Source organism: Vigna angularis, chromosome 5 (genome assembly GCF_016808095.1).
Source record: "Vigna angularis cultivar LongXiaoDou No.4 chromosome 5, ASM1680809v1, whole genome shotgun sequence".
Taxonomy (NCBI): Eukaryota; Viridiplantae; Streptophyta; class Magnoliopsida; order Fabales; family Fabaceae; genus Vigna; species Vigna angularis.
The window spans coordinates 18,017,090-18,031,301 of NC_068974.1; the positions used below are offsets into that span (position 1 = coordinate 18,017,090).

At 38.8% G+C, this 14,212-nt stretch overlaps 2 protein-coding genes and 1 non-coding gene across 4 annotated transcripts; 2 read left to right on the top strand and 1 right to left on the bottom strand.

Annotated features, from left to right (window-relative positions):
* Window positions 1-403: 403 nt before the first annotated feature.
* Window positions 404-1,501, bottom strand: LOC108320267 (uncharacterized). The gene has a single exon (XM_017551650.1). The coding sequence runs from the start codon at window positions 1,499-1,501 to the stop codon at window positions 404-406; it is 1,098 nt and encodes a 365-aa protein (XP_017407139.1).
* Window positions 1,502-2,300: 799 nt separating this feature from the next.
* LOC128196831 (small nucleolar RNA R71) lies at window positions 2,301-2,408 on the top strand. The gene has a single exon (XR_008249237.1). It is a non-coding gene; the product is annotated as a small nucleolar RNA R71 (small nucleolar RNA).
* A 10,475-nt stretch (window positions 2,409-12,883) lies between these two features.
* LOC128196545 (uncharacterized) lies at window positions 12,884-13,908 on the top strand. 2 transcript variants are annotated; one of them, XM_052877868.1, is made up of 3 exons: window positions 12,884-13,074; window positions 13,174-13,431; window positions 13,530-13,908. In XM_052877868.1, exons 1-3 carry the CDS (start codon window positions 12,965-12,967, stop codon window positions 13,891-13,893), a joined length of 732 nt encoding a protein of 243 aa, XP_052733828.1. In that variant the 5' UTR covers window positions 12,884-12,964; the 3' UTR covers window positions 13,894-13,908. The 2 variants fall into 2 exon arrangements, with proteins under 2 accessions (XP_052733828.1, XP_052733829.1); XM_052877869.1 differs by having other exon boundaries at window positions 13,623-13,908.
* Window positions 13,909-14,212: the final 304 nt, after the last annotated feature.

Sequence of the window (14,212 nt, forward strand, 5' to 3'; positions counted from 1 at the left end):
CAAGTGCAATAATAGTGAGGAGGGAAGGAGAAAAGAGAACTCCTTGAGTCAAGGTGGACGGTTCCAAGCTTGATTGAGAAGAAAAGTCTCTTTCACAACTGCATCTACCAAGGAGGGATTGTTGATGAGCGGGTCCAGCCTGTTCCCTTTGTCCTTGAATCTTTTGTCTGTGCATGTACCTTTTAATTCAACTTTGGGCGCTTGTTGGTCAAATTTATGCGTACCTCCTACAATCAGGTTAGTGCATTCCAAGTCCACAGAATTTAAATGCGAGGGTACAACACCCAATTCCAATGTATCAGGCTGGACCTCAAATACACTTTTAGAACATGAATGAGGTTTAACTTTAGACTCAAAATCAACAACAATCTCAAATTCATGTTTAGTGCATGGAAAGAAGCATTCACATGTGATGCAAAGAGTGGTTCTTATCATGCAAAGAGTGAGAAGTAGAAACATGCTCATCAACCGTATAATCAAGTATCTCAGCACGAAACACTGACTGGTCCTCAGATGGATGTTTCATGGCATCAAGAATATTAGAACGAATAGTAATGTCGCCAAACTCCATTGACAATGTACCAGCATAGACACCAATTTTAGTTCGTGAAGTTTTCAAAAATGGTCTCCCTAAGATAATTGGGGTAGACCCACGGGAAAATCCTTCCTCCATTTCAAGAATGTAAAAATCAGCAGGAAAAAAGAGTTCCCCAACCCTAACTAAAACATCCTCTATGTAACTAGTGAGATGGGCAACACTCTTATTTGCTAACTTTATTACCACACTCGTTGGTAGCAAAGTTCCAAGAGAAAGAGATTTAAAGATTGACAGAGGCATGACATTTATGGAAGCACCCAAATCAAGCATGGCATTCTCAAATTTGTTATTTCCAATAATGCACAGAATGTAGAACGTACCTGGGTCTTTGCATTTTTCAGGAATCTGAGGTACAGCTTTACCTATCAGTGTAGATACATTTCTGCCCATGCTCACTCTTTCGTTTCCCTTCATCTTCCTTTTATTGGTGCATAGCTCCTTTAGGAATTTGGCATATCTGGGAATCTGCTTTATGGCATCGAGTAGAGGTATGTTCACCTCTACTTTCCTGAAGGTCTCCAATATCTCCTTATCCACCTCTTCCATATTTTTGCTTGGAATTAATTTAGGAGGAAATGGAAGTGGGATAGGTCGGTGTTGTATATTAGGAGATGCACTGATGGTGGTGGTGGTGGAAGAAGAAAGTCCACCTGTAGAAGAAGAAGAACCACCAGAAGAGGAAGAAGGTCCACCTGCCTCAAATGTCCTAGTAGGACCTACCTGGTCCTCCTTTCTCTGAGAGGCAACAGGTGTAGGTGTAGGTGGTGGCACAGTGGGCACAACAATTGGCTTCCCTGATCTGAGGGTGGTGGCACTAACATTTTCATTTCTAGGAGTCTGAGAAGGCAAACTGTCCGAATTTTGTGGCTGTGCTTGATTTAGTTGTGTGGTCATCTGTCCCATCTGATTAGTCAAGCTCTAGATGGAAGCTTTTGTCTCCTGGATTGAGGCCCTTGTTTCCTACTGAAATTCCATGTTTTGAATAATCATCTGCTTCACCAACTCCTCTAAGGTAAGCTCGGAAGAAGAAGTGGAAGGTTGGGAAGCTGGCTAGGCAGGAATCTCTTGCTATTGCCTTTAAAATCTCTGAACAAGAGGAAGAACATATCTATTAGGACCTGTAGCATTCTGAAAATGAGGTGGTTGCTGCTTTTGATGTGGAGCATTGTTCTATCTGAGATTAGGGTGATGTCTCCACCCTGGGTTATACTTGTTGCTGGACAAGTCATAGTTTTGTTGTTGTTGTGGTTGATGTTGATGTTGCTGCCTATTGTTGTAAATGTTTGTAGCATAAGCTTGAGGTGCATCATGGGCACTAGGTTGCTGTAGAGAAGGACATGCATCAGTGTAATGCTCACTAGAAGGACAAATAGCACACAGCCGTGCAATAGAAGCAGATGGAGGTGCCAATCTCTGATTGGATGCCAACTGTGTCACCAAACTCACAATAGCATCAAGCTTGCGTTCCAATTTCTTATCTGTAGATGATGAAGAGTGGGTAGCAACATTATGAACTCCCTTTACCACAACAACATCATTTTTCGCACTGAACTGCTGGGAGTTAGAAGTCATCTTCTCAATCAAATGCCTAGCTTCAACAGGCGTCATGTCACCAAGCGCTCCACCATTGGCACTGTCAATCATACTCCTCTCCATGTTGTCCAATCCTTCATAGAAACACTAGAGAAGGAGTTGCTCGGATATCTGATGGTGAGGGCAACTTGCACATAGCTTCTTGAATCTGTCCCAATACTCATACAAGCTCTCTCCACCGAGCTGCCTAATCCTAGAAATGTCTTTTCTGATAGCTATGGTCCGAGATGCTGGTAAAAATTTCTCCAAGAACAACCTCTTCAGATCATCCCAGCTGGTGATGGATCTAGGCGCCAAGTAATACAACCAATCCTTTGATACTCCTTCTAGTCAATGAGGGAATGCCTTCAAAAAGATGTGATCTTCGGGAACATCTAGAGGCCTCATGGATGAACAAACAATATGGAATTCCTTCATATGCTTACGTGGGCACTCACCTGAAAGGCCATGAAACTTGGGCAACAAATGGATTAGTCCGGTTTTGAGAACATACGGCACGTCCTCATTAGAATATTGGATGCACAAGCTTTCATAAGTGAAATCAAATGCAGCCATCTCCCTAAGAGTCCTCTTGGGAGGTGGAGGTTGTGTCATATTGTTCTCAGTGTGATTAAAATGTGAAGATGTAGATGTTGATGGAGATGAAGAGACAGATGCAGAATCAAATGTAGTATACACAAAGTATTGAGCAGTGGATTTAGAATCAGCAGTAGGATGCAGAGTATCTAATGGAACTGATTCAAAAAAAGACTCTAAAGATAAATTTCTAGAATTCCTAGCTAACCTATGAAAATTCCTATCAATCTCAGGATCAAAGAGTGGTATGGGTCTAGGATCGCCCCTAGTCATACACTAAGTCACAATACCCTACAACCATGGAACGATAGCACAAAAATTTCAAACACACAAAACAACCTAAGCAAACAAAACACACATACTCAAACATACAAGACAAAACATAACTAACACACACACAACACACTAACACAACAAAAGACCTAAGAGCGAACCGTTGGTCCCCGAAAATTGTGCCAAAATGTGATGAGCTGTCGTGGCCCATCAATACGCGTGCTCAAGCAAAATAAATCACCGCTATCTCACCACCAATATCAATCAAGCATGTGGATCCAGGACGTGGCAGATGTGTGCTTTACTAAATGCAAAGAAAATGAAACTCCATGCTCTCCTTTTGTCTTGACATGACCGTGCATACTCCCAAGATTAAATCATCATCCTCCTCTACAACTCTTTCACCGTGCTGCACATTAAAAAAAAGAGAGAAAAGAAACGTGCTCTTCTCTTCAAGCACAACGTGTGCACGCTTCCCCCAATGAAGTTAGCGCCTTCTTCATTTCTCCAAGTAAGCACAAGCCAAATGAAAAAATTAATCTCCTAAGGCAAAACGAAACAACACATCCTCCTTTTGATAAAAGCCAAAACCGAGAATTTTTTACAAGCTCCGTGCTCTCCTTCCAAGAAAATGAATGCACCGTGGGTGCTACTAAAAAGAAAAGTGAATAAGCGCCTACTAGCTGTTTACCCCACGACAAGTGTAACGGAATCGTATCAAGTAATAATCTTGGTAAGACCAAGTATCGTTTCCCAAGAGACTCACGGCCTAGACAATTATGTGATTTATTGATTAATTAAGACTTGTGAACAAATTGTTCTAAGTTTCAAATGCAAAAGACTGAAAAGTAAATATGCATGCATATGATGATCAATGAGCAAGAAGAAACAAAACACGTGAATTGAAGTATGTGGATGAATATGTTGTTGGGGTTTATCAATTTCATCCTATCCACTCTCTTGTATTTAGGAATTCATCATTCTTTTCATTAATGTTAATGCCACTTTCTAAATTACTTTAAACCCGATGTCTCGGCGAAGAAAGCCTAATCATAATCACTAGTTTACAATGTCTTGTCTCCCTAGCAATTAATCATGCATTATAGTGAATAGAAGCTTAAAGGCAACCAACTATCATACTCCTATGTCTAGGTTTGTAATATACTGATGGGAGAGATTCCCCAGATCTAGATTTCCCCGTATGTGTCAATTTCGAAAAAACTAATAATCTTAACATCGAATGAGTTAAACAATGCATGCTTTGAGCAAAGAGGAAAAACCCTAACTATTAATGAAAGAAAGCATGCATCATAAAAATGATCTTGAAGAACAAATTCCATACAAGAGAGTTTCTAAGGATTACATTGATTCTCCAACAACAAAATAAGTTTAGTTCACCATATACATGGTGAAACTAGATGATATACAATGGAAAAGTGAAGGATAGAACCCTAGAAAGTTGAGAAAGGAGCCTTAGCATCCAAAATCCTCCTCCAAGGGGTGAAAGAGTGAGTTTTTGCTTTGTCCCAACCCAAGATACAAACCCTAGAACGTCCTAAAGCTTATATAATATTCTAGAAATAACAGAAAAGTAGGCCCAAGCCCAGAAAAGTGCCGCTCAGTGGTACTAACGCGTGACCACTTCTTCCCCTCAACGGTGCCAACGGGTCTTTGAGAGTGCCACTCAACGGTAATTGGCGCTGAACGGTACTTGCGTTTTCTCTTCTTTTGCACATTTTGTGTCCTTTTCTGATTCCATCTCTATCCCTTTTCACTTCTTTCATCAATTTCATCTAAAAACCTGCAAAAATAAGGAAATCAAGCATAAAACCTGTCCAACTCTGTTATTTCAAATAATTCAACAAAATCATGAGTTCAAGCTAATTTCTAAGTCATAAAGGTTGTAATTGAAGTCAATTTTATGTATAAAAATAACAGTTTTTCAACTGTTATCACTAGCACCGTGTGCTCCCTCCAGGCCGTGACACCAAGTGCTTCATCTCTCCGTGCAGCAGCTCACACTCCTCAACGTGCTTCTCCGACATGCTACTGGAATCAGCCCCCACACCGTGTGTTGTCCCAAAGAGTGTTGGATGTGGCAGCTGCAGCTTGAAGACTTTCTTCAATCAATCATTGTGTTTGGTGCTCCCTAGACGCGTGCAAAATGAAAGTAAGGGGCCCTCCATTCCTCGTGTAACCCCGTGCACAAGTAAAACAAGAATTCCATAAATTTATGGAATGTGTAAATGAACGTGACAACAACTGAACCCAAGCTTCAATCTAAAGGTGCACAAAACCAAATGAAAAGGCAATGAGAAATCAGTAAATTGAGATTAGCGTGGAGCTCTTCATTCACCAGCGTAACAGTGCTTAATATTGACTCCCAGCATGGAGCTTCTCTCGTCCTCCTTTTCTTTTCTCTCACTTTCTTTTTCCTTTCTCTTTTTCCACTCACTTTCTTCATCTTCACACAAATTTTCTTTCTCTCTTCTCTCTCAACCACTTCTCTTTCTTTTTCTACATCTTTATCTTTCTCACTCAACTCTTCTTTTTCTTTTCTTTCTATCTCTTTCTCATCTAAAGTCTTGTCACTTCCAAATATCATGGCTTGACATTCCTCCCTAGGGTTAACTTTAGTTTCAACCCCAAAATCATTCAATCTCTCAATGAAGTGCCAATCTACATCTCCATCCTTTTACATGATGCTTCAATGCTTTTCTGAGTGGAGATGGACTCTTGCATAAATTGTTGAAAGACGTCATCCAACTTTGCCATTGATCGAGAGCTTTGTTGCTGCCATTGTTGTTGTGGTTGGTTCTCAAATTGTTCGACAGCTTGCCAAAATTGACTTTGATCCATGCTTGAGTGAGATTCCCTCCAATGGTTGCAATTACTTTAGTAGAATTGAGTGTCCATATAGTTAAATTCTTGTCCATATTGCATCCTGCAAGCATTCGGCACAAAACCCTAGAAAATATTTGTTAGCAAAAAAATATAAAAGGTAAACTAAAAAGATAAAAAGATAAAATGATAAAAAGATAAAATAAAAAGATAAAAAGATAACAATCAAGTCAAAGTTAATCAATAATCACACAAATAGAATACTTCAAACATTGAGTCCCCGTGATGAGTCAATATTTTCTTGACTTCACTTAGCTTATTGTGCCATATTTAATTAGGGAATTTTGCTTGAATGTCCAATATTTCCCCATTTTTACTAATTGTGCTTAATTTGACCAGAAATTCTAATTTTAATTAATTTAGATTGTCTGAGGCTAATTATTTGCATTATTAATTACAGGAAAAATTTTGGATAATATTTTGGGGACATTAGGAAGACTGCCAAATAATTCAAGACTCTCCAATAGACATTTTAGAATTAGTTATATTATAATTTAGTGATTTAGGATTTTTTGACTAACTTTTGTAGATTAGGCTAATTTTTGGCAAAAATTGACTAAGTCCAAAAGAGGGGGTGGGTTGGCACCCTAGGTTTTTTTTTTTTGTGCAGCCCTACCCTCATAAAATAGTGACACACGACCTTGAGCGAGAGGTCCAGCTGCCACCTAAGTTCAAGAGTTTTTGGCTTAAAATAATTCATCGCGGAGATGAAGAAAGGGAGGTGTTGTCACGACATGGGAGAAACACACGCTGCTGGAATGAGCCGAGGAGGTGATTTATCCTTCATTTAAGGGTTGTTGTAGCTGCCACGGAGAAAAGCAGGCTGCACGGTGAAGAAGTGGGGAGCACACAACTCATGTTCGTCTAGCAGCAAGCAGCAACGGTGATGGATTTTGATTGGCTCAGTCATTAGAGAAGCAACACAAAGGATTTTGGAAGGGAGAAGACGCTGATTTCACGAGCTGTGAGGTGCACTCGGTGATTGAGTTTTAATTTCTTTTGTTAGATGTTAAGATGTGTGTTTCTGTTATTTGGGCTTAGTCTATTCTGTATTAAGGGCATTGGCCCATATCTTACAATATAAATAAACTACCCTATGTGTATGCTAAACACACAAGGGATATTTTCTCTCAATCTTCTCTATTTCTCATATGGTATCTAGAGCACAGGAATAGTTCCAGTCAACTCCACGGTCTCCGGCACCCATCACTACCACTGTCGTTGTAGTCACCACCGCTGTTGTTGCCTCCACCGCTGCCGTCGCCGCCGCTGCCACCACCGGAGTTCCAGAATCGTCTCGGCCGGGTGACCACCGTGGTACGAAGATCGTGGCGAATGGACCACCCACGCGCCTTGATGAAAAATTTATGAACACCGAAAAACAGCACCACAAACTTATTTATCCCTCGGCAAGTGTGACCGAATCGTATCAAGTAATAAACTCGATAAGACCAAGTATCGTTCTCCCAAAGGACTCACGGCCTAGATAGTTATCTGATTTGTTGATTATTTAAGACTTGTGAACGATTGATTGTAGGTTTTCAATGCGAAAGACAATAATTAAACATGTATGCATGAGTTTGATCAATGGCAAAAAGGAACACAAACACGGAATGAATTATATGGATGAGTATATTGTTGGGGAAATCAATTTCATCTTATCCACTCTAATATACTTTAGGAATTCATCAATCTTTTCATCAATGTTAATGTCACTCTCTAAATCACCTTGCAAGAAGGCCTATCCTTAATTACGAGTTCATACAATTCCTAGCATCCCTAATAATTAATTCTGAAGTGCAGAAGCTTAACGGCAACCAACCCTCATATTCCTATGTCTAGGCAATATGCTATTGGGAGAAATTCCTCGGATCTAGATTTCCCCGTACGTTCCCATATCGAAAAAATCAATAATCATGACATTGAATGAGTTAAACTATGCATGCTTTGAGCAAAGAGGAAAAACCCTAACTAATGATGAAAGAAAGCATGTATCTCAAATAAGATGTTTAAACACTAATTCCATATATGAGAGTTTCACAAGATTACATTGATTCCCCAACAACAATACAAGGTTTAGTTGACCATATTCATGCTGAAACTAGATGAATAATAATGAAAGAATGAAAGATAGAACCCTAGAAAGATGAGAAGGTAGCCTTAGCATCCAACATCTTCCTCCAACGGGTGGAAAAGTATGTGCTTGCTTCACTTCTTTCACCAAATTCACCTTAAAACCTACATAAAACACTGAAATCAAGCATAAACCTGTCCAGCTGTCTTATTTCTAAAAATATGACCAAAAGCATGATTTTAAGCTAGTTTTTAAGTGTTAAAGGTTGCTTTTAGTATCAATTTTAAGCATGAAAATAACAGTTTTTCAACTGTTATCAGAGTTCATCACAATCTGGTTTCAAATTTTGCATTAAAATTTAATTCTCGGTTCATATGGTTCAAATTGTTTCTGACCAGATTTTCTGTGTCTAAATCTTGGTGCACATTTATTTGAAGTTTCTAAACATGTTTCAAGTTGTATCAACTTAGATTAACCACTGCTTTGTGAAAATCATATGTGAGTATATTCAAATTTCAATAAAACAGTGTTGTCACAGTTTTCCAAAGTTTGTCCAGATTTGCTATGTCTAAAGCTTTGCACCGTGCTAGAATCTTTGCCATGTTTAGGCCATTTTCTATTTCCTAGCTTAATTTCTGAAGCTAGATCTAGATTTAAGACATTCATAATCACTTATTTGATCAATCCTGCTTTGCTTCTATTATTTTCCAAACTGCTGCAGTTTTCACTAATTTTCAACATAATTTGGCAACTTTTAAGAGTGATATTGAGACTCTGTGTGCTTCTGGGTTGTTTGAACGTTTGTGCACATACATTTGACCATTTCAAATTTGTTGTTACTGTTCAAATGGTAATTTTCCAGCCTTTGTATCAAATCACAGTTTTAGTCATCAAATTTGGTTAAATTTGAAAGTACACCAGTCAAAACTGATATGGACTTTGCTGTGGCTGTTTAAGTGTTTCAACATATTCCATTTGATGATATGATGGAAACCCATTTAGGGCATTCCATTCAAAGGAGTATCAACTTAAGCTAAGGCTAAGAAAGGGAAGTGAAGATGGATTGTTAAAGACTCTTTCTTGATTTTTCTTCTCTAAGTCTTAGTAGGATTTTCTTTAATATACTTATACTTTGTTTTGTAGGAACTAATAAATCTTGGAGACTATGATTGAGCCATCCAAGAAGTTAAATCAATAGAACCAAGCAAAGGAGCCAAAAAGGAGGTGCTTACGGCATGCACCAGCATTTTCCACGTGAATTGGCTGATTTGGAAGGAAGCATACACCTTGCTGGCTGAGCTGGAATGAGGCATGGAATTTGCTAGATCAAAATAAATCTGAATAATTTGAATTTAGGAGGGAATTAAAATCAGAAATTAGGCTCCTCTTCACCTATAAATAAGAGGGCCTTTTCTTTGTATTGGGTCACTTTTGGATGTAATGAAATGCTGCAGAATTGTTTGCTCAGCCTCTTATATCCCTTAGTCACCTCTGAATTTCGAATTCAGATACTCCCCTCTAGCTTCCTTCCTTAGTACGAAGGCCTTCTGAGCTTGGAGGCATCATACACACACCACATCTTCATCCAAACTTTCATCAAACACTTTTCTGTGCATCCATTTCACTGCACCAAATCTTATTCCGCTGTGCATTTGTTTTGAAGCTTCTTCTTGCGTGCTTAATGCTAGGAGAGGGTTCCATCATGATACAAACTTGTATGAAGTGGCATTTGAACCTTTGAATCACTGCTGTTCATTTTCACCACTACAGTTTCCAATTTTTTTTTGCCAACTTTCTAATTCTGGTGCAGTTTTTGTGCATTTATTCTGCATAAATCGCAACTGTCACTGCCAATTGCTGCCTCCCCTTGTTTCTGTGCATTGTGAACATTAGGAAAAGTTTATTTCACCATTTCAAACTTGTGTGCACTGTTCATTTGGTCATTTTTCAGTTTATGAGCAAAATCACTATCAAAACCATTGAATTTGCTTGACCTTGGCAAGTGGACTATTGATTTTCTGTTGTGGTTCCTTTCTTTGCTATTGAACAGTCAGCACATATTCCATATGATGATTTCAAACTGTTTGAAGTGTCACTTACACATTTGAGTCACTGCCAATCAATTTTGACACTGAAACCACCAATTTTCAGTCATATTAATGGTGCAGAATGTTTTTTTTGGTGCTGTTTGGCATTAGCCATATTCTAATTTGGTTTAATGTCTCTGTAGGTCCCTATTTTGGTCATGAATTTCAAATAGGTCCTCTTCATTTTCGGCGTATCAATTGAGTCCTTGTTTTTGTAAAATTGAATCAATTACAGGCCTGCCGTTAATTTGGACAAACGGCCGTTACGGTATTGGTTAGGTGGCATGGTTGAGTGCAGACGTGGCATTTAAAACGATTATTGTATTAAATAATTGGTATGCACGTATGTTTATTCAGTTTTGGGTAAGGGCAAAGTAGGAAATTTGAAAAAATTAAAGGGCAACTGAGATTGGGGAAAGAATTTGAGGGTTTTTATTATTAGGGTTCGCGTGAGTGGCCAAAAATCGCGATCGTAAGTTCGAGCTGAAGCGGCAGAGTGCATGCAGTGGGCGGTGTCTGTGGGTCCTTTTGTTGTTGGAAGCAAGAAGCTGAAGCACGTGGTCAGTGGAGGTTCATCTAAAGGAAGGTAAGTGTTTGTGCTTTATTGTATTCGTTTTTATTCAATCGAAACTACAATATTCGGTGGTGGTCCCCCATTGATGTATGGTTTGGTCTCTGGTTTTGATTGCATTTTGGTGGTCCCCCATGTATGTTTAAAGTTATTTGACTTTGTTTGAGTGCGTATGTTTAAAGTTATTTGATATCTGTGCCTGTTTTAATATATATTTTTTTTGTCGTGATATGTTTTCATAATAGGTCTGTAGATATATTTATGTTGTGTTGTGCGTAATGGAGGACGCTATTGTGTGTGTGTTCCACCATGGAGGAAAGTTCATTAATGATAGTACCCTAAAGTATGAAGGGGAGACAACAACTTTGTCCTTTGACCCTGACACGTGGAGTTTTTTTGTGGTTGTCAATGTAGTCAAAAGTTTAGGATATGAGAATTTTAAAGATTTATGGTACTGTTTAGGAGGGGGTTTAGTGTTGGAAAATAGGTTTGAACAATTGATTGATGACAGAGGTGCCATGCATATGGCTAACTTAGCTAGGCTTAATGGTGAAGTTCACTTATACGTTGTCCATGTATATCCCGAAGTCATTCATATGCTTGAAGACATTACTAATGATGAAGGAGAAGTTGAAGGTAATGGTACAGTACAAAAAGAGGTTGAAGAAGATGGTGATTCTGTTAAAGTAAATGGTGAAGGTGATGGTGACTTACAAGAGGTGAATGTTTGTGAAGAAGATGGTGAGGGTGTTGAAGTAAATGGTGTAGTTGATGGTGACTTACAAGAGGTCAATGTTTGTGAAGAAGATGGTGACGGTGTTGAAGTAAATGATGTAGTTGATGGTGACTTACAAGAGGTGAACGAGGGTGAAGAAGATGGTGGTGCTGTTGAAGTAGAGGTTGAAGGTCATGGTCACGTACAAGAGTTGCATGAGGTTGAAGAAGAGCAAGAGTTGAATGTGTGTGAAGGAGTCGTGGAGGATGAAGTTTATCTTTGTAGTTGGAGTACATCTACTGAAGAAGGTGATGTACATGGAATTAATGAGTGCTTAGAGGGCCTAGTAGATGTGAGTGTTGAATGTGATATAGATGGTGATGTAGATTGTAATGTCGAAGTAGAAGTAGAAGTAGAAAGTCTTTATGATAGTGATGATGACCGTGATAATGTCAATGTTGAATGTGATGATCATGACGATAGAGGATTGTCAGATTTTGAGTGGAAATCTGAGGAATTTTTTAGTGCAACAGATAGTGATGAAGAGGTTAATGACAGTGAAGGTTATGGGAGGTTTGGTATTTTTTGTATGCCAAAAAGTATGGTAGACTTTACATGGGAAGTTGGGACTTTTTTTGCAGAAAAGCAAGATATTTTAGATGCTGTAAAAGGGTATGCCTTGGAAAATGGGAGGAATATAAAGTTTGCAAAAGGAGAATGCCCATGGACCATATACTTTGGTTATATGGAGGCTGTAAAATCATGGCAGCTGAGAACTAAAAAAGACATTCATACATGCAGCAGGGAGTTCAACCTGAAGTTAGTTGACGCCAAGTGGTTGAGCAAAAAGTTGGTGAAAACAGTTCAGGAAAATCCTAAGATGAAGGGTGTTGATATTCGTGAAAAAGTTCAAAGGAAGTGGAACATAGGTATATCAAGGTCTATGGCTTATAGAGCCAAAGCTATTGCTTCTAATGAAATTGATGGGTCCTTTAATGAACAATATAAGAGGATATATGATTATGCGCATGAGTTGTTGGAAAGAAATCCAGGATCTACAGTTAAGGTCCATGTTGAGAATAATGAGGGTGAGTTAATTTTCAAGAGATTTTACTGTTGTCTGAAGGCATGCAAAGACAGTTTTGTCTACTGTAGGCCAATAATTGGATTAGATGGAGCCTTTTTGAAAGGGAAGTATGGTGGTGAGCTGCTGACGGCTGTTGGGAGGGATGGAAATGATCAAATGTTGCCCATTGCATATGCGGTGGTAGAAGTCGAAAACAAAGATTCATGGATGTGGTTTTTGGAACTTTTGATTGATGATCTTGGTGGTGGAGAAGTGTGTTCTTCAATTACTTTTGTCTCCGACCAACAAAAGGTAATAATCATATTTAAATTGCTTCTTTCGTATATTGGTTCATTAATTTGATATGGTGATAAATCATTTATGTTAACACCACAGGGTCTACTACCAGCCATACAACAGATACTCCCAGGTGTTGACCAGAGATTTTGTGTCAGACACTTATATTCAAACTTTAGGAAAAAGTTTCCTGGTAAAAATCTGAAACAGCTGATGTGGAGGGCAGCTACTGCCACTCATCCACAAAACTGGGAAAGGGAGATGAGAAACATTAAAGATATAAATGAAGACGCATTCAAGCATTTGATTGCCATCCCTCCAAGGTTGACAATTTGTATTAATTATTTTTGCCCTTTCTATATTATTTTATGTTTGTCCATATTAGTTGCAGTTTTAACATGTGTATATATCATCTGTTGTAGATATTGGTCAAGGTCCAGATTCAGTCCAACACCAAAATGTGACACATTGGTCAACAATATCAGTGAGGCTTTCAACAGTGTCTTGGTTCACACCAGGACTAAACCAATCATAACAATGCTGGAAGAAATTAGGGTATACATAATGCAAAGATGGGCAAAAAACAGGTCTAAGATACAATCATTTTCAGGACCAATTTGTCCAAAGATCCAGGCCAGATTTACAAAGGAATCCCAAGCAACCAAGAATTGGATACCTAGGTAACTTTCTTCATAACTTCATAAATGTTTATTCATTCCTTGGTAAACTTTATGTCAGACACTTAAATGTGTTGTTTAAATTTTTTATTTCTTTATAGCTGGTCAGCACACAAACTGTTTGAAGTAAGACACGTCTCCCAAAGTGGAGAAAAATTTGTTGTAAACATAGACGAGTTCTCATGCTCGTGCAGGAGATGGAGCATCACAGGAATTCCATGTTGTCACTCCCTTGCCGCAATGAAGTTTCTTAATATTGATGGCCAGCAGTTCATTCCGGCTTGCTTTCTAAAGTCCACCTATGAAGAAACCTATGCATCAATCGTATATCCCATCAACGGCAACAACATGTGGGACCTAACACCATATCCGGATGTCATGCCTCCTAGGAAAAAGGTTATGCCTGGAAGACCTAAAAGGAAAAGAAGACTGGAGCAGTGGGAGATCAGAAAGGATGATTCATGAGTGAGCAAGGGTGGTTTGCGGAAGAGATGCGGGATATGTAGGGAGGTTGGGCACAACAGGAGTCGTTGCCTAAAAGCAACCCAAGAACCAATCATGCCATCATCGCAATTATCTGAAGTGAGTATGAATGATGAGGAAGCTGAACTATAGATGTGTGTATAAATGACAATGATGCCAAGTTTAAGGAACTTTGGTTATGTAATAGTCTAAGGAACAAGGTTAATTGTTTTACTGCTATGTAATTTAATGAATGACAATGATGCCAACTATGTATGGTTTTGGATGTATTACAATGATGCCAACTATGTATGGTTTTGGA

Excerpts from the sequence above, each read along its gene's own strand:
- LOC128196545 (XM_052877868.1), top strand. The coding sequence starts at position 12,965 with ATGTGGAGGGCAGCTACTGCCACTCATCCACAAAACTGGGAAAGGGAG. Across the intron at positions 13,075-13,173 it reads TTGATTGCCATCCCTCCAAG|ATATTGGTCAAGGTCCAGAT; the intron begins GTTGACAATTTG and ends CATCTGTTGTAG. Across the intron at positions 13,432-13,529 it reads ACCAAGAATTGGATACCTAG|CTGGTCAGCACACAAACTGT; the intron begins GTAACTTTCTTC and ends ATTTCTTTATAG.
- LOC108320267 (XM_017551650.1), bottom strand. The coding sequence starts at position 1,501 with ATGGGACAGATGACCACACAACTAAATCAAGCACAGCCACAAAATTCG.